Raw genomic sequence first — 18,978 nt, 5'->3', positions numbered from 1 at the left:
AATCCCTAGTTTCCTTTAAGACTTAGCTCTGTTAGTCACTTTTATGTGAAACATTTCCTTACCACCCTGACTACTTTCCACAAGTAGCTTTGTATCTATTTGTCTCCCTTAGTACAGTGTAAGCTCCTTGAAGACAAGGATGATTTTCTGTTTGCCTTTGTATGTGCAGCAACTAGCACAGTGCCTGGCACATAGTAGGGATAGGTCGGGACTGGATCTCTGATTTCTTTGGCATGGAAAATTCTAGCTTCTGCACTTAGAAAACGACTTAGAGCATTGAAAGATTATGTTTTCTTGTTCAGGTTCGCGTGGCTGATAGGTGTCAGAGAAGGGACAAGCCCTTTTCTTCTGGGCTTTAAGGTTTGCTTTCTGTCTGCTTCTCCATGGTGCTTTGGCACAAAGTAGGAATTTATTAAATGCTTGCTGATTAATTCTGATTTACCCAGACCAAGCCTTGACAGTACTAGAGAGAAGCATTTAGGTAGGAAGCTTTCCCCCCAGGCATTACAGGGAGATAATTTCCCCCTCTGCCAGGGAGTGCCTAAATTACTTAGGGAAACAGATGGATGAATAAACTTTTTTTTTTTAAACAATTATGCTGAAGATATTATGTGGACTTTTCCAAGTTTGTAGGGAAAGCTTGTAAACCTGCACTTTGAACTCATCTTGCATCACATCTTTGGGAAACTATTAACAATTAATTACCCAGGTTTCATAGTGATAGGATCTAATGAAAAATGGTAAGTACTTCATGCCTACTGATAAGCTCTCTAAATAGCTGAGTGGTATTTAAACTTTTCAATGTGATTATTGCTACTTAAAGTGTTAGCAAAACATTGTGAAAGATGTTATTTTTATACTGCTGTTTTTAGTTTTAAATTAATTTATATAAGCCTTTGTAACTTTAAGTTGTTATGATGATTTAGAGTTTTCTAACTTGTAATAGGTTTTCACATTATTCTTTGTTCAAATAGACTTAAAAATAAAAGGAATAGATATCAATGTTGTCTGACCTTGGTTGAGTAACTTACCTTCTCTGGTAGATAATTTCCTTATTAGTAAAATGAGGGGACTGGATTTGATGACTTCTGAGGTCCTTTCCAGCTTTCACTAATTATAATAATGATAATATGATAGTAGTGGTAACAGTAAACTAGCATTTTACGCATTGCTTTAAGGTTTTGCAAAGTACTTTACATCTTATCTCATTTGTGTGTATTCGTCCTTCATTGCCGAAGAAGACCATGCCATCAGAGAAATAATGACATGACTTGCACTTGACTTTGTTCTGAGTGAGGGAGGGCTGTGCAGGTCACCAGCCTCACTTCTCCTCTAGAGCCATCTGAATCCGGTGATCAGATATTCATCAGGATGATTGGAGATAACCCAGGATGAGCAGTTGGGGTTAAGTGACTTGCCCAAGGTCACACAGCTAGTGAGTGTTAAGTGTCTGAGGTAAGATTTGAACTCAAGTCCTCCTGACTCCTGCACTGGTACTCTATCCACTGCACCACCTTCCTCAGAACCTATCTCATTTGACTCTTACAGCAATAACCCTGGCAAGGAGGTGCTACTGTTAGCCCCATTTTTACAGATGAGAAAACTGAAGCAGTCAGAACTTAAGTGAATTTCCTAGGACCATGCAGCTAGTAAGTGTCTTGAGGCAGTATTCCCAGCTCCACATCCAGAGTTCTATCCACTGTACCACCTTGCTGATTGTGATTCTATAAACCTATGATATAATAGATCATCTATTCTGTCTTTTTTTCAGTGTAGATTTCTTTTTTTTTTTCCATAATTTAAATTCTAATTTTAAGAGACAGATGACCAGTGATTTCTGTTCCAGTATTGGTTGCTCTTTTGAGGCTCATAGAACCATAACTTTAGGACTGAGAGGTATCGTAAGCATCATTAATCCAACCCCCCTCATTTTATAGCTGTATAATAACTGCATGAGAAGGATGTGAAATTTTGTGTGTGTGTGTAATTCCTGAAGGTAGAACCAGAACCAGTGCTTGGGAGTAATAGGGAAGTATACTTCAACCCAATAAAATCACAGAATTGCAGAATTTGAGAGTAGGAAGGGACCTCCGCAACTCTTTAGTTTAACCCATATGTGAAAGAAGTGTCTATTGCAACATACTTCACAAGTGACTACTTGAAGATCTGCTTGAAGACCTTTAAGGAGAGGCAACCCACTGCTCTTTGAGGAAGTCCTTTGTACTTTTGGGTAGTGATTAAACATTTATTAAGCCCTTATTGGGTGGCAGCCCCTCTCTAATTGTTAGTAAATTTTTCCTGACATCAAGCCTAAATTTACCTAATGGGAACTTCTGTCATTTATTTCTGATTCTGCCCTCTGGGGCTAAGAATGAGGAAAAATCCTCCTTCTACACATCAGCCTTTAAGATACTTGAAGACAGCTGTCATTTTCCTCTTGAACCTTCCATGCTGACCTTTTCCTGTCCACTTCCTTTACCTCATTTGATGCAGTCTCAAGGTCCTACTGTCCTGGCTGCCTTCCTTTGGTTCCTCTGGTTTTTGTTAAACTGTCACATCTAGAACTAAACACAGTACTACAGATGAGGTGAGGGACTTGAGCTCCCTCTTTCTGGAAGCTCTGCTTCTCTTAGTACAAGTCCCAATGCATATCAGTTTTTTTGGTTGACACATCACACTGTTCACTCATGAGAGTGCAGGCCACTGAAGCACCCAGGTCTTGAAGGAGGTCAGTATGCTTCCTAAAATGGAATATAGTGTGTTGTCACATAATAAGGTTTGAATCACTAGAATTTGTTTGGGCAGATTTGTAGGTATTAAAGAGTTCATTCCCATATGAATTTAAATTGTTTGACCTATCAGTTCTTTTCACTGTGTACTATCATTATAGATACCATTTCCTTATGCTCATTACAATTATTACTAAATGAGTAAGTTTTCCTCACAAAGAAAATCATACCATAATTGATATAATAAATGCATATAAATAAATGGTTGCCTTTTAAAAAATTTATATAAAATGGTGAATTTTTTTAGTTATATTCCTGTGTCCAATCAGGTTTCTGATTAAATTTTATTACTATTTCAACAAAATATTAATCTCTTAGATGATAAATTTAGGATGTCAGTTTATGTAAAGTGGCAGCAAGTAAAATAAAGTAGAAATACTTTTCTTTTAAAGGTTTATTCACTGTACTGATGATTCCCCAGACCCTTGTATGGAATATGAGGTAAGGAAAGCCTTCCTTTTTCTTGATACACCAGTGTCTGGTGCTTAGTAAATACTGAATAAATGTTTGTTGAGTTGAATTTGCCTGAGTGGTTTGACTAGTCCAGACTTAGATATGTAAGTAATGTTTTGTATTCTTACATGAATAGTAAAATTTTATGCTTTTTTTTAAGAGATGAGAACCTAGAACTCTATGCATGTGCTCTTTAGTTTCTTCTAGAACTGTCATTAAGGAATATGGTTGTTAACATCTGCCTGTCTAAGAATTGTATTATCCTACTCACTGTTATATAAAACAGTATCTGTATCAATGTGACACCTCAAATTTATCATCCTACACCTTTCTTCTGTGATCATGATAAAAGAATTTGATCAAATGAATACACTAATAAAATATAGATACTAATATTTTACAGGTTTATTCGTATTTTATAGATACTAATTATGCCAATAACTTCAGCTTCTTGAACAAAGCTTTTTCTTTTAAACTGGTAAAAGTTTTCATATTAGCATGTCTTCTTATTGGTTTGGGCAAGTAAGACCTATAATTCACAACTATACCGTTATTTACTGGGCCATTAAACAACTATTAAATGGTAAAGCCTTTTAAATCAGTTCAGCCTCTGATGATGAAAGTTACTTTCTATTTTTTACTAATTTCCTTATTCGTCTTCTATGTTTTAATAGGACATTGTATTGTTGAGGTTTTGCTAGCATGTTTTATTCTTAAGCTTCGTTAGAAATATGGCAACATCTTGTTGGACCATCAGAACTGAAATAATAATGACTGTAATAATAGTAATGATGACTAGCATTTATTTAATACTCACTATGTTCCAGGCACTGTGCTGGGTGTTTTCAAAATATCATTCCATTTATTCCCTACATAACCACAGGAGGGAGGTGCTGTTTTTATCCCATTTCACAGATTAGGAAACTGACGCAGGCAGAAGTTAACTGACTTGACCACATTCATGCAGCTAACAAGTGTGTCTGAACCTGGATGTAAACTCAGGTCTTCTTGACACTAGGCCCAGTACTCTATTACTGCACCAACTATAGGATTTCTAATCTAGACTTTAAGGATTTTTGTTATTCAGCTACATATCAAGAACTTTGGAAATGCTGTTTACATGGTCATTCAGGTTTTTACTTTTAATGTTTTAGCATGTTATGCTTTAATGTTTTAGCATGTTCCTACTTATCAGTAAGTAGGAACTTCTGTGACCTGATTTTTTTTGTATTTTAAAATTAGGCAACTTATTTTTCCTTTGAGTACATTAATTATTATTATGCTATATTATATAATGCATTAAAATCAGAATGAGTATTCTCCAAAGCACATTTGAAAAAAATGTAACAGTAATTTTTAAAAGATACATTTTATTTTCAGTGTATTCTACAAGATTTTGGTCATTTTTATTTCTTCTTCCTGAATCAGTCCTTCTCATAGATTACACTGAAGACTCATACCTTTATATCATGAATACTTTTTTTGAGAAAAGAGTTGGTAGGTCTAGATATAACATGAAGAGCTCCAAGTAACATTATAGAAGTTATCTATTTGATAATAGATTATGTTTTAACAAACAAGAAAAGAATTGTTATTGATATGGGAGTTATCCTTTAGCCACCTTCTTGTTTATAGTTTGTATATAGTTGTATAGTTTTTAGTTAGACCATTGACTTGTTAAATCTAGAATCTGAATGAATATAAATAAGAAGAAAAAAAGACAGCAAAGATGGTAGAATAGCAAGAATAGGTGCAAACCCCACACACCAATCCCCCTAGACACAGAAAACCTTCTCCAGACACATCTCCTAACACTGACCAAATCCTAATTGGAAAATCCAAGAAAAAAATCACATTGAGTCCTTTTTCTAGACCATGTTGACTTAGTGAGATCTGTGGACATGAAGGAGAGAGTTTGATTAGGAACTTGATGTGTAGTATCACAACACTGTGAAGACCTTTGTACTAGGGCAAGAGGAGGTTCCAGATCCAGCTCAAAGCATCTTATACTTGTGCATGGTGCAGAAATGGGTGCCAAATGCAGATCTGTCATTCCTTGTCCATTTTGGGGATGTTTTTGTAAGTAAAATGAGAGCACTGAAGAAACAAATTGGAAAAGAAGTGAAAGCTATGGAAAAAGGAATTGAAAAGTGAATTAATAAGAGGTACAAAATCTTGCTCAAGCAACACATACCTTAAAAATTAGAATGGACCAAATAAGAACTAGTGACTCCATAAGACAAGAAGAAATAGTAAAGTAAGATCAAAAGACTGAAAAAAATAGAAGAAAATGTAAGTTATCTTTTAAGAAAAGCAGCTGACCTGGAAAATAGGCTGAGGAGAAATTAAATTAAGAATCCTAAGAATCACCTGACTGCTATGACCACAAAAAAAGCTTAGAAATCCTATTTCAAGAAATCTTAAAAGAGAATTACTCAGATCTCTTAGAACCAGAGAGCAGAGTAGAAATAGAAAGTGTCCATTGTTCACCACCTGAAAGAAACTCCAAAATGAAAACTCCCAGGAATATTATAGCTAAAATCCAGAGCTTCTGGGTCAAAGAAAAAATACTGCAAACAAGTACTGAGTAGTCACAATCAGAATCACAAACAGTTAAGCATATAACACTGTAAAGGAGCCAACAGCTTAGAATATGGTACTCCAGAAGGCAAAGAATATAGGCCTATAGCCAAGAATAACTTAACCAGCAAAACTGAGTGTAATGCCACCAGGGAGGGGGGAGAGGAAGGAGGGGAATGGATCTTTAATGAAAGAGAAGACTTTCAAGTATTCCTGATGAAAAGACCAGAGTTGCAGAGAAACTTTGAAGTGCAAACATAGCAGTCAAGAGAAATATAAGAAGGTAAACATGAACAAACAATTATAATGGACTAAACCAGAATAAATTGCTTATGTTCTAACATAAGGAGGAGATACAAATGTCCCCTCTGACATCTGAGTTCATAGAGTGTGTCTAATTAGGCAGAAGGCATGGGAGTGGTTCTGTTATATATTGATCTTAAAAGAAGAATGGAAAGGAAGAAGAATACATCAGGGGAGGAAAGGGAGAAAAAGGTTAGATAAATCTGTCATATATATATATAAAGTCTGCTCAAGTAGAAGTCTATATAAACAAGGAGGGGACAGGTGCAAGAAGGAGCTAACATTTGAACCTTATCCTCACCCGAAGAAAGCAAAGAATACACACAAAGTTGGGTACAGAAATACATTTCACTCCGTATAGAAATAGAAAGGAATGGGGAGAATGGATAAGGGGAAGTTAGAGAGAGGGTAGATTAATGGGAGAATTAGTCACAATTGAACCACTCTCAATAAGAATGTACAAAAAGATGCATAACTTTTTTCAGTGGCAAATGAATAGTTTGAAGCTGAGGTTGTGCCCATTAACTGGGGAATGACTGGACAAATTATAGTTTATAAATGTGATAGCATACAGTTGTGCTGTAAAAAATGATAATGGGGATAGTTTCAGAGAAACCTGATGCAGTGAAGTGAGAAGAACCAGAGAACAATTTATGTAATGACAATAATGTAAAGGTAACTTGGAAAGACATAGGAACTCTTATAATTATAATGACCAATCACAAATCTAGGGAAGTAACGATGAAGCATGTCTTACCTTCTGAAAGAAAGTTGAAGAGTCAAGAGTGAAGAGCAAGACTGATTTTTTTCTGTCAAGGATGATGAGAAAATTAGTTTTGCTTTACTATGCATTTTGTAATAGGAGTTTTGTTTTTCTTTATTTTTTCATTGAAAAAGGGGAGTGGAAGAGAAGAATTTTTCCTGATGCAAAGTATAAAACTTTAAAAAGCAAGAAAAAATGATGATAAAATATATGGCATACAACTAAAACTGAGTTATTCCTTCCTGAGCAATTTAAGCAAGCAATTGCCATTCACAAAATGGGAAATAGGCAGCAGAAAATTATGCTGACACTGCTCACAATTTTATGCAGAAGTTTAGCCTGCATAAGTTAACTGCCACAGCAAGGAGACCAAAAGAGTCCAGAAATCGCCTTAGTAAGAACATCTGACTTACTTGCCAGAGTAAGTTACCTTCAAAGACCATACCAGTTTAGAACATAAGCATATTTGTAAAATCTTTTTTAAAAAAGATGGACAATTTTGAGTACTCTTGTCTTATAAAGAAGGAGAAAGCAATGGAGGGTAAAACCAATTTAAAGAAAGCTTGTTAAGACAGCCAAAGCCATCCCAAGGGCATTTTAGAATGAAATTGGAAGGATAGCAACTAGAGGCAATAATGGGACAAATAGGCAAAAATCATTATAATACATCTTTTCTCTAACAGAGATAGTGAGACCATCACACTTGAACCATCCATAGCCTCACAGTGTTTGCTTTGGATGTTGGAGATGTAGAAATGGCACAAAAGAGAACAAAAATGGGCAAAGCAGCCTGATTGGACCATGTATACACAGCCTGTGGCAACACAATTGTGAAGGGTGTGAGGGAAGGAAGGGAAGCTTTGAAAGGTATGGCAGAAATCTTGACCCTCAGTACTACTGAAAAAGGTGACTGAGAGAACATCACTGAATGCTGACCTATATGTATACTCTCCTCGTTTATACAAAATCTTTATGAGAGTCATCTTACTACATGAGATGAGAGTGCTAGAGCACAAGGAGGCCTTTGTAAGCAATATTTAATGATAGATCACTTCTTTACTATTTTCACATCTAACTGAAAGATATAGCAAATATAAGATCCCCAAATGCTTACTAATTGTTGATTATGGAAAAAAAAAATTTGATATGGTAGAGCAAAATAGTGTCTAATAGGTTTTTTCACGAAGCTGTCTCTTATTCATATATTAAAATGACTGAAGATTTTCTTGAGAGTCATAAGAAAAGCAACCTTACTTGGCAACCCTCTGATCATAAACAACAGGTGTAATATAAAATAGATGAATCTGTGCCAAAGGTTTCATTATTATAATGGAGAGGAGATGCAGCAGAGTCTGGGTTGAAGAAACATTCTCTGCAGAGAATGTTTATGTTTGCAGATGCTTTTGTGCTGATAGCGTGAAAACCTAGTATGTGGTTACTTAGCCTCTTGAAAGAGAACTGTGAGCATTCAAAAGTTTGGCTGACCATTGATAAAGACCTAGGGGATGAATATTATTGCTCGGATTAAAGCATGCGATTTACAAAAAACTTATTGAGCTTGCCCATCAGTTTGCTTATCTGGGACAGATAGTACAGATAGACAAGAAGTTAGGCCTAGAATTGAATAGGAAAACAGGATGAATTGCCTTTGGAAAATTGCAAAGCTTCCTTAACTTCCCTAAACTTTCCATGAAAATGAAGGCCCATTTTAAAAAAATGCCATCATTCTATTAGTGTTGCTCTATGAGAAGAAAACATGGAATACTAAAATCTCCAAAGAATTAAAGGTGATTTTCACAGAGAGAAATGAAAAGGCACATGGTGGTTGTGAGCAGGCTTAACATGTAATCAGTGAGAAACTTTGAAGAACAACTGGAGTAAAAGACATTATCACGTAATTATATGATAGGAAGAAAAAATAGGCTAATCATGTGACAAGAGCAATGGATTATAGACACTAGGGTATTTCACTTTTACCTTTATGATGTCAAGAAACAGCAAGGAGAATCTCCAGCATATTTGGTGGATCCTTTGTGGTGAACTTACACATTGTTGGAGAGAATTTCCAAATCAAAAAGATCACAGATTCATTTGAGCATGAGTGCTTTTAATTTTAATTGTCAAAACTTCAAAAACTAGAGATTAGGTTTGTTTTGTTTTTCAGTGGGAAAAGGTTTCATCCTTTTGCTGTCTTTTAAATTATAAACTTATTTAGAATAAGGACCTCATATCTTCTCTTTTATCTCCTGCAGTATGTAGAATGGTACCAGATGTATAGTAAGAACTTAGTAAACATTCATTGAATGAAATATCACAGAATCTGAGTTGGAAAGGACCTCAGAAGTCCAGTTAGGTCTTCTTGATCAGGAATGTGCTCTATAGAATCCCTGACAAATAATAGCCAGTCAGCCTCTTGATTGAAGGCTTTTAGTTAGAGGGAAACCTATGCCATTCTACTTTTGAAAAGCTTTTAATTTTTAATGCTTTTCCTTATTTCAAGACTAAATCTGCCTTTTAAACTTTCATCATTTAAAATTATGGCTCCTTTGACCTAAAAGACCAAACTTAATTCTTCTTCCATATAATAACCTTCAGAATACTTAAAGGTATCTGCCAAGTCTTCTGAGACATCAACAAGTATTTTTAAATCCCATACTTACTTCCTTCAGGAATTCCTTAGATGTCATGGTGACCAGCAGTGCTCTTGCTTTCCTTGGTCTCTTCCTTCTGGATGCACTACTGCTTTTCAATGTCTTCCTTAATCTGTGGGATCCAAAACAGAATACAAGACTCTAGACATGATCCAATCAGAGTAGAATACAGTGTCCTATCATCTTTTTCTGATGGCATTGCCTTTCTTATTAATGCAACCTAGGATCTCTGGCTGCGCTGTCACATTGGTGAATCATACTGATCTTATCCAGTAACTCTCCCAGGTCTTTTTCAGATGAACTGGTCTCTAGCCATACTTTCCTCATCTTATACTTGTCATGATTGTTTTTTTCAGCTCAAGTATGAGACAATTTATGTTTATTTCCTTGCCAAGTTTTATCTGTTTATTTTAGGCCCCCTGTCCTAGCTCATTGTAGTCTTTTATCTAAGTTTGGAGGGACTCATCTCAAGTTAGTTAAAGATTGGTGAATTTTCCAGTTATAACAACTCCTGAAGACAGAGCACTGTGCTATTGGAAGGGTAATGCATGTACTATTGAAATCTTGATTGAGATATTCAAGTATTATTATTATTTTTGGTTTAAGTTTGATGGAAATGAGCATTCTATGTTCTATGACATTGTGGTCCTATGACTTACTACTATTTTATTTGTCAGGTGCAGTAGGTGTTCGCCTAAATATGATTTCTACATCATTCCAAAGACCTTTATTGATGAAGACTGAGTACATAGGTGTCATAATGTCTTGCTAATCATCACAACTTTACTTTTATACAGATTAGTGTATTTTAGACAATATTCTTATCATAAAACTGAAAGATGGAAAAAGGTTTATTGCAAATATTAACTAATTTTTTGTTTTCCAAGCTCCATTTCAAAGTTTATGTTAATATGTTATAATAATATTAACAGCTTACATTTGTATAACACATTAAGGTTTGCAAATCATTTTATCTATGTCATCTTATTTAAACCTCATAGCAGCTCTGTGAAGTTGATGTTAAGAGAGATTCTCCCTGTTTTAGAGACGAACATACTGGGGCTCAGAGATTAAGTGACCCAGTTATGATCATACAAGTTATTCAATATCAGAGCAGGAGAATGAGGTTTGTTTTTGTGTTACCATTGCAGTCCTATGTAAGATAATTTTTTTCTTTAAAAAAAAAATAAATTTTCATTGATAGCTTTTATTTTTGTAGCATCTGTATTTCCCCATCTATCCCTGCTACTTTCCCTTTCATAGAGCCATTCTTTTCAACAAAGAATAAAAAAAAGAAAAACTTCAGCATAATATCCAAGATAGTGAAAATGTCTGACATTAATCCTTCTGCCCAGCCCCTGATCAGAAACGGGGGTGGGGGAAGAGAGATTTCTTTTTGGGGCCAAACTTGTACCTTATAATATTACAGCTTGCAATTTCAGTTTTTTAAATTTTTTGTTCTTTCCATTTGTGGTGATGGTGTCATTCTGTATATTGTTTCTCTGGTTCTGCTTGTTTCACATTGCTTCAGTTCTTATAAGTCTTCCCATGTTTCTCCATATTTATCATATTCATAATTTCTTATGGTATAGTAACATATATGTACCAGGCTTGATTTAGCTGTCCCCCATTTGATGAGCATCTGTTTTGTTTCCATTTCTGTGTGTAGGCAAGCGCCCAGTAGTATTTTATTGTTGCCTTTCTACTCTTTTTGTATCAAACTAAATAAATTAATTCATAAGAAGCACCATAGCTCCAGTGTTTGGGGTGGAGTTTAGCCGTGAACTGTTTTCATCTCTTTTGAGGTGAGGGAGTATGAATTATTGTGGAGAAAATACTTTCCATTGTGATCTTTGGGGAGGGCATTTTTGTGTGTTACGTATTATATAGGCACATTCAAAGTGATAAATTAAAAGATAACATTTGCCATAAGCTTTCAGTAATTTTTTCCCCCTTTTTACTAAGTGCCCTTGATGGGTTCATATTAAAGGCAAACATTCCTCATAGCCTTTCCTTCTTTTTTATGGTAATGATATATTTTTCTTCTCTTGACAGCTTGTTCTTCGAAAATGGTGCGAATTAATTCCTGGGGCAGAATTCAGGTGCTTTGTCAAGGAAAATAAGCTTATTGGTAAGAACCTTTTTTGATTTTTTTTAAAAATAAAATTTGACTTTAAAAAGCCAAACATTTTGTGGAATAAGTTACAAGTAACTATAGAATTTTGAAGTTAATGGGGTCATGATTATGAGTAATTACAGGATTTTGAGGCATTCTCTTCTAAAAAGTCTAAGAAAAGTATTTGAGGTAGGGCATGATGGAAAAGGTCCAGGGAATCAGGAGTAAGGCTTGGAAAAGAATGAAGATATAGCTGGCCTGGGCACTTCCCTCTACAAGGTCAGAGTGTGCTAACAGTGTGAGAAGGCCAGAGGCAGAGTGAAAATTCAGGGTGATGAGGCTGCTGTGGCATTGTGGGTAGAGTCTAGAGAGTCAGGATGGTGGCTGGACAGAGAAATAAAAATACAAATGCTCTTGTATACGTAGATCCTTTCCCTCTTTCTTTGATCTCACTGGAGGATAGGCCTAGTAGTGGTATTCCTGGGTTATTCCTGGGTATTCCTGCACTTGAGTGACTTTGGGGGCATAGTTCCGAATGGTTTTCTAAAATGGCTGGAGTCACTGAAAGCTTCACCAACAGTGCCTTAATGTGCCTATTTCCCAGGAGCTTCTTCAAAATTTGTCATTTTTCTTTTTTGTCAACTTTGTCAATGTATTAACAGTGTGTGGTGGAACTTCAGAGTTGCTTTAATTTGAATTTTTCTAGTTATTAATGATTTATAGAATTTTTTCTTGTGGCTATTGATATCTAGGTTTCATTTATTTCTTTAATTAAACAATTGCCTCTTCTTTTTCTTTGACCATTTATCAATTGAGGCTTTTACTCATTGATTTTAGTAAGTTCCTTATTTATTTTGGGAATGAGAGGCTTATCAGAAACTTTCTGCAGAGATTTTTTCCTGCCAGTTATCTGTTTCCCTTCTAATTTTAGCTCAGTTGGTTTTGTTGAGCACATTGCATTTTTGGACAGCTCTAATGGTTTAAAAATACTTCTTATATCCCATGAAGCTTGTCTCCCTATAACTTTAGATTCTTAGAATCCCAGACTTGGAAGGGACCTCATGAGTGGTCAAATCTAGTATCTGTCCAAAACTTGAGTCCTTTCTACAATGTCCTCAAACAGGTAGACATTCATCCTCTGCTTGGGGTCCTCCACAGGAGAGAACTCAATGTCTTCATCAAAAGTCTGTTCCACATTTTGGCATCTCAAATAGTTGCTCTATGTTTTGAGCATAAACTTGTACTAGTCAGCTTTGTGAAAGCAGTCCGGAAAACTCAGTAAGACAGTAGTGGTGACCATAAAAACCGATACAATCCGTAGATACGCATTGGTGCCTTGTTCTGCCCTCATGAGTTGCACAGGAAAAGTGTAACACCCCTTCACCCTGACAGTCTTTCACACAGGTGAATAACAGCATAACAGCAGCAGTAATGACAATGATATTATTGGTTGACAATTATGTGGTGCTTTAAAAGTTGCCAAGTGGTTTCTTTATAACAATCCAGAAGACAATTGAGGCTCAGAGAGGTTAAATCTTTTGTCCAGTGTCACACAGCTAATAAATGTTAACCAGGTTGGGATTTTAATTCCTGTCTTTCTTGCCTCTAAGTCCAGTATTCTGTCCGCTGTGCCACACTACCTTTGAGGTCCAGGGTGCTAGGAAGAAGAAGGTTGTCAGCTTCCAGGAGCAATGTGGCCAAGGGCATGGTTGGTCCAGCAAAATCAAGGTCAGAGGAAAGACCATGAAGGGCCTGGCCGTTGGCTGCAGTGATGGGTTTGCTTCACACGGAGGATCAACTTTGTGTTTAAATTATCAGTTCCCTTCCTCTTTTGTTGAAGGCAGTGCAGTTGAGGGCTCTAACAGATATGTCAGAAGAGTTCACTTTTTAAATTTTTAATTAGTTCAGACACAGGTATATTATTCTTATGTGGCATATTCTTCTGTAATTAAATAATACGAGAATACAAATCACACATGTTTGTTAGTCCACTCTTTATTTTAAAATTCCATGTAATAATCTTCCTCCTGCTGAAAATCTAATTGAATAAGAGATGAGGACAATCCTTCCAAAAATCCAAAAAGCAATTTTGTTGGTGACAAAATGAACAGTAAAGTAGTTCATACACTGAAATGCCCCCTTGAGTTAAGTGTATAGGTGTTTAATAAATGTATGATGAAAAAAAGAAGCATTTTATTGCCAGGTTTCTTCTGAAGCATCAACATTTCCAGTTCTTACTGTTTTTCACTTCATGGTTTTCCAGACATGGCTTCCTTCAACATGCCAAACTTGTTTCAGTTTATCAGTGTCTTCTTAAAATGTAATACCCAAAATCAGAGACATCATTCAGTGTGGAAAGAGTACTGGATTCAAATCTAGCCTTTGACATTTATTTATTTTTTTACGTGACTTCTTGGTGCCAGCAAGAGATTTTCTAAGATTATTAGTTGCAGACTGATTGCTGTTCTGTGTTAATGGAAAGAGTTTTCATCCTAGGAGTTCCCTACATAGTAATAGTTAACACTTTTTTGCACTTTCTGTGTGCCAGGTATTGTGCTATGTGCTTTGCAATTATTATCCTGTTTGATCCTCACAATAACCCTGGAAGAAAGGTGCTATTATTATCTCCATTTTATAGATGGGGAAGCAGAGGCAAACAACATAAATGATTTGCATAGGGTTACATAGCTAGTATGTGTCTGAAGCTGAATTTGAACAGATTTTCCTTACTTTAGGTGTTCTATCCACTGTGCCTAACTGCCTTGGATAAAATCAGAAGTATACACCAAAATGGAGATAACAATATTTCAAATATTTATCTCACTCATTTATTTTGAGGTTCAGGTGTTAGCATGTATATAAATGGTTTGCAAACCTTAAATTACTTCCTAAATATCTGACCAGCACAAATAATCATGGAACTGTTGATTACCTTATTTTACATGTTCCTCTAATTTATTTATATGTAAGATTGTTTGAGCTTTCTTTTGGTCATCTATATTATACTGTTGATTCACAATGAACTTGTATCCAACTAAGATCCCCTCTAAATCTCTTTTATAAGATCTTCAAAGTCTTTCATAACTCCTTATAAGTAAAGTTTCCCCAGTGATGCTTTTGTGCTGTTGATTTTTTTGGAGCCTAAAGGTATAGTCTTATGTTCCATTTTTAAAAAAAATTTTTGTATAGCCTTATATTCCATTTTTTTAAAGATTTTTTGGAATAAAAAGTAAAAATGTTAATAAACATAATCTCTGTTGAGACCTTGGTTTATGTTTTTGATAAACAAGTGATATCTTTTTAGTCTTGAAAGGCTTTATTTGTCATTGTAGCTTTGAAGGTTGATGATCATATGCCTAGATGAATCTGATTCGGGGTTTCTTCTTGTGCTTCTCTTTATTCCTTCTGTTGTTAGGATGTCACTTGTTTTGTGATAGTTCTGTGACATTTTCTTTTAATATAGTGATTGGATATTTTTCTGTGGCATTTCCATGTTTCCTTCCTTGAATTATGCTTCAGTTATCCCTGTGATTGAATTGTTTTCCAGTCTTTTTCCAACAGAATTATTTTCTGACTTTCTTTTCTTTTGTCCTGAAGCAGTGCTGCTTTTCATTATATTTATTAATACTTTCAAGTCCCTATATTATTTTTTGTTCTCTCGAGTTTTGTCATTTTCTCTCCCCAAGACTTTTAGCTGCATATAGTTTTTCCTTTAATTTATCTTTTTATTTTTCTTCTGTTTTCTCTGCCAGGGAGAGTGTCTTTTGGATTGGAAAAAAAAGAATAAATATGGCTTATAGCAAGTCATAATGCAAAATAAAGTAGGGAGATGTTTAGAAAACACTTCCTTGACCTTGGTGAGTTAATAATCATAGGCTCAGAAGAATTTTACTCCAGGGTAATGAAAGAATTGCCTTAAATTACCATCAGGCAACTTTCAGCGTTCTTTGAATGTTTTTTTTTTTTAATTCTTAAAAAATTACTTAATTAATTTTTAGTTTTCAACATTCATTTCCACAAGATTTTGAGTTCCAGATTTTCTCCCCATTTCTTCCTTCTGCCCACCCCAAGACAGCCTACATTCTGATTACTCTTTCCTGCAATCTACTCTCCCTTCTATCGCACCCCTCCTTTCTCTTATCCCCATCCCCTCTATTTTCTTGTAGGGCAACATAGATTTCTATACCCCATTACCTATATATCTTTATTTCCCAGTTGTATATAAAAACAATTTTTGACATTTTTTTTTTAAACTTTGAGTTCCAACTTCTCTCCCTTCCTCCTTCCCCACCCATCCCTACTGAGAAGGTAAGCAATTCGATATATGTTATGCATGTGTAGTTATTATGCAAAAGACTTCCATCAAAGTCATGTTGTGAAAGACTAACTATATTTCCCTCCATCCTATCCTGCCACCCATTTATTCTATTCTCTCTTTTGACCCTATCCCTCCTCAAAAATATTTACTCCTAATTACACCCTCCTCCCATTTGCCCTCCCTTCTGTCATTCCCCCCACACCCCATTTATCCCCTTCTCCCCTACTTTCCTGTAGTGTAAGATTGATTTTCAGAGCAAATGGAGTATGTATATTATTCCCTCCTTAAGCCATATGTGATGAGAATAAGGTTCATGTTTCCTCTCTCACCTCCCCTCTTTTCCCTTCCATTGAAAAAGCATTTTCTTGCCTCTTTTATGTGAGAGATAATTTGCCCCATTGTGTTTTTCCCTTTATCCTCCCAATATATTCTTCTCTCACCCCTAAGATTTTTTTTTTAGATATCCCTTCTTATTCAACTCACCATGTGCCCTCTGTCTATATGTATATAATCCCTCTAACTACCCTAGTACTGAGAAAAGTCTCAAGAGTTATAAGTATTATCTTTCCATATAAGAATATAAACAGTTCAACTTTAGTAAGTCCCTTATGATTTCTCTTTTCTGTTTATCTTTTCATGCTTCTCTTGATTCTTATATTTGGAAGTCAGATTTTCTCTTCTCCTCTGGTCTTTTCATCAAGAATACTTGAAAGTCCTCTATTCCATTGAATGACCATTTCCCCCCCTGAAGTATTATACTCAGTTTTCCTTGGGTAGGTGATTCTTGGTTTTAATCTTAGTTCCTTTGACTTCTGGAATATTATATTTCCAAGTCCTACGTTCCCTTAATGTAGAAGCAGCTAGATCTTGTGTTATCCTGATTGTATTTCCATGATACTCAGATTGTTTCTTTCTGGATGCTTACCTGTTTTCTCCTTGACCTGAAAACTCTGGAATTTGGTTACGATATTCCTAGGAGTTTTCCTTTTGGAATTTCTTTCAGGAGGTGCTTGGTGAATTCTTTCAATATTTATTTTACCTTCTGGTTCTAGAATATCAGGGCAGTTTTCCTTGACAATTTCATGAAAGATGATGTGTAGGCCCTTTTTTTGATCATGGCTTTCAGGTAGTCCCATAATTTTTAAGTTTTCTCTTCTGGATCTATTTTCCAGGTCAGTTGTTTTTGTAATAAGATATTTCACATTGTTTTCTATTTTTTCATTCTTTTGGTTTTTGTAATTTCTTGGCTTCTCATAAAGTCATTAGCTTCCATCTGCTCCATTCTAATTTTTAAAGAACTATTTTCTTCAGTGAACTTTTGAACCTCCTTTTCCATTTGGCTAATTCTGCCTTTTAAAGCATTCTTCTCCTCATTGTCTTTTTGGGCCTCTTTTGCCATTTGAGTTAGTCTGTTTTTAAAGGTGTTATTTTCTTCAGCATTTTTTGGGTTTCCTATAGCAAGCTGTTGACTAGCTTTTCATCATTTTCTTGCCTTGCTCTCATTTCTCTTCCCAATTTTTCCTCCATCTCTTACTTGATTTTCCAAATCCTTTTTGAGCTCTTCCATGGCCTGAGACTATTGGATAGTTATTTTGGAGGTTTTGGATGCAGAAGCCTTGATTTTTCTGTCTTCCTCTGGTGGTATGCATTGTTCTTCCTCATCCAAAAGAATGGAAGAAAATACCTGTTCACCAAGAAAGTAATCTTCTATAGTCTTATTTTTTTCCCCGTTTTTGGGCATTTTCCCAGCCAGTTACTTGACTTTTGAGTCCTTTGTCAAGAGGAGGATATACTCAGGGGACCTGTAAGTTCTCAGTTCCTCCAAGGTGGCACAATGAAAGGAGAGGAGTTTACTCCTTTCCTGGCCTGCTCTCTGGTTTGGTAGCTGCCGCAAGCTTTTCTGCTCAGGACCTGCAAATAGAATTCCCTCTCCAGAGCCTCCACCAGTTCTATCACGCCAGCGCCCCTCCTTGCCCCAGGGCCGCCACTAAAGGCTGAAATCCAGATTAGCAGCTCGATTTCCCCAGGGGCTTTAGTCTGAGGGCTCCAAAAATGTATGCTGCCTCCACCTGGGGCCAGGGCTAGGGAAGGAGGATCCTGCTCCCTTCTCCCCAGTAGAAAGAACTTTCTCAGTGACCTTTGAAGCTGTCTCTGGCATTTGTGGGTTGAGGGATCTGGGAACCACAGCTGCTGCTGGTGGTGCCCTGAAGCTTGCTCTGGTCCTGTCCTTGCCATGCCACCCAGTCAGGCTGGGCTGTGCTCCTCTCTGAGCCCCCTGGGATAGACTTTTTCTGTCAGCCTTCCAGGATTCCTTGGACTGGAAATCTCTTTTGCTCTGTCGTGTTGTGGCTTCTACTGCCCTAGAATTTGTTTAGATTCATTTTTTACGGGTATTTTATGAGCTGTGGAGGGAGAGCTCTTACATGTCATCCTTCTACTCTGCCATATTGGCTCCACCCAGGTCTCCTGCTTTATAGAACTAAGCTGTATAGCTAGTAAGTGTTCACTAGCCAGATACTGTAATGCCATTTCGTCAGGTCAGTTCTCTATAGAAGCTACTTCTTACCCTTATCTGTCACATGAAGAGATTGGTATCAAGGTTTAGATCAGAGATATGTACAAGATATATTAAAATATGCACCAAGAGAAAAACTGTTATCTGGAATATACAGTCAAATTAGTTAATGGTTCAACAATCTAAAAAGTACCGATCATCTAATACCAGATACAAATTTCTTTTCAAAGAAGGCTTATTCCAGCTTTCTGAGGCTGACATGGTGTAAATTTATATTCTGTGAATGAATACTCATGCAAAAAATCCTGCAGCAGTCCTTTAGAAGCACTGGGGATGGACAGTAGATGGGCCAGATTTCTCATCTTCCTGTTGGTGGATCTACTTCTTCTGGAAGATGACTCTTCCTGACTTTAGGCCCTTTACTCTGTCTGTTGCACCACCTAGTTGCAACCTGTCCTAATTACTGATGAAACAAAACCAAAAATGAAGT

At 36.1% G+C, this 18,978-nt stretch overlaps 1 protein-coding gene across 10 annotated transcripts in view; it reads left to right on the top strand.

Annotated features, from left to right (window-relative positions):
• The window catches only part of CDC123 (cell division cycle 123), a 117,292-nt gene that overhangs the window by 78,795 nt on the left and 19,519 nt on the right, over positions 1–18,978 (top strand). For all 10 annotated transcript variants that reach the window (XR_011976948.1, XM_072653317.1, XM_072653315.1 and 7 more), the window contains 2 exons: positions 3,182–3,230; positions 11,595–11,670. Coding sequence is in view for 9 of the 10 variants with exons in the window: in XM_072653317.1 (XP_072509418.1) it covers positions 3,182–3,230; positions 11,595–11,670 (125 nt within the window). In the remaining variant the exon portion in view is untranslated. The remainder of the gene's footprint in view (positions 1–3,181; positions 3,231–11,594; positions 11,671–18,978) is intronic.

Source organism: Notamacropus eugenii, chromosome 3, assembly GCF_028372415.1.
Source record: "Notamacropus eugenii isolate mMacEug1 chromosome 3, mMacEug1.pri_v2, whole genome shotgun sequence".
NCBI lineage: Eukaryota > Metazoa > Chordata > Mammalia > Diprotodontia > Macropodidae > Notamacropus > Notamacropus eugenii.
The sequence above is the reverse complement of the archived record's forward strand: the minus strand, read 5'-3'. Positions and strand labels throughout refer to the sequence as shown.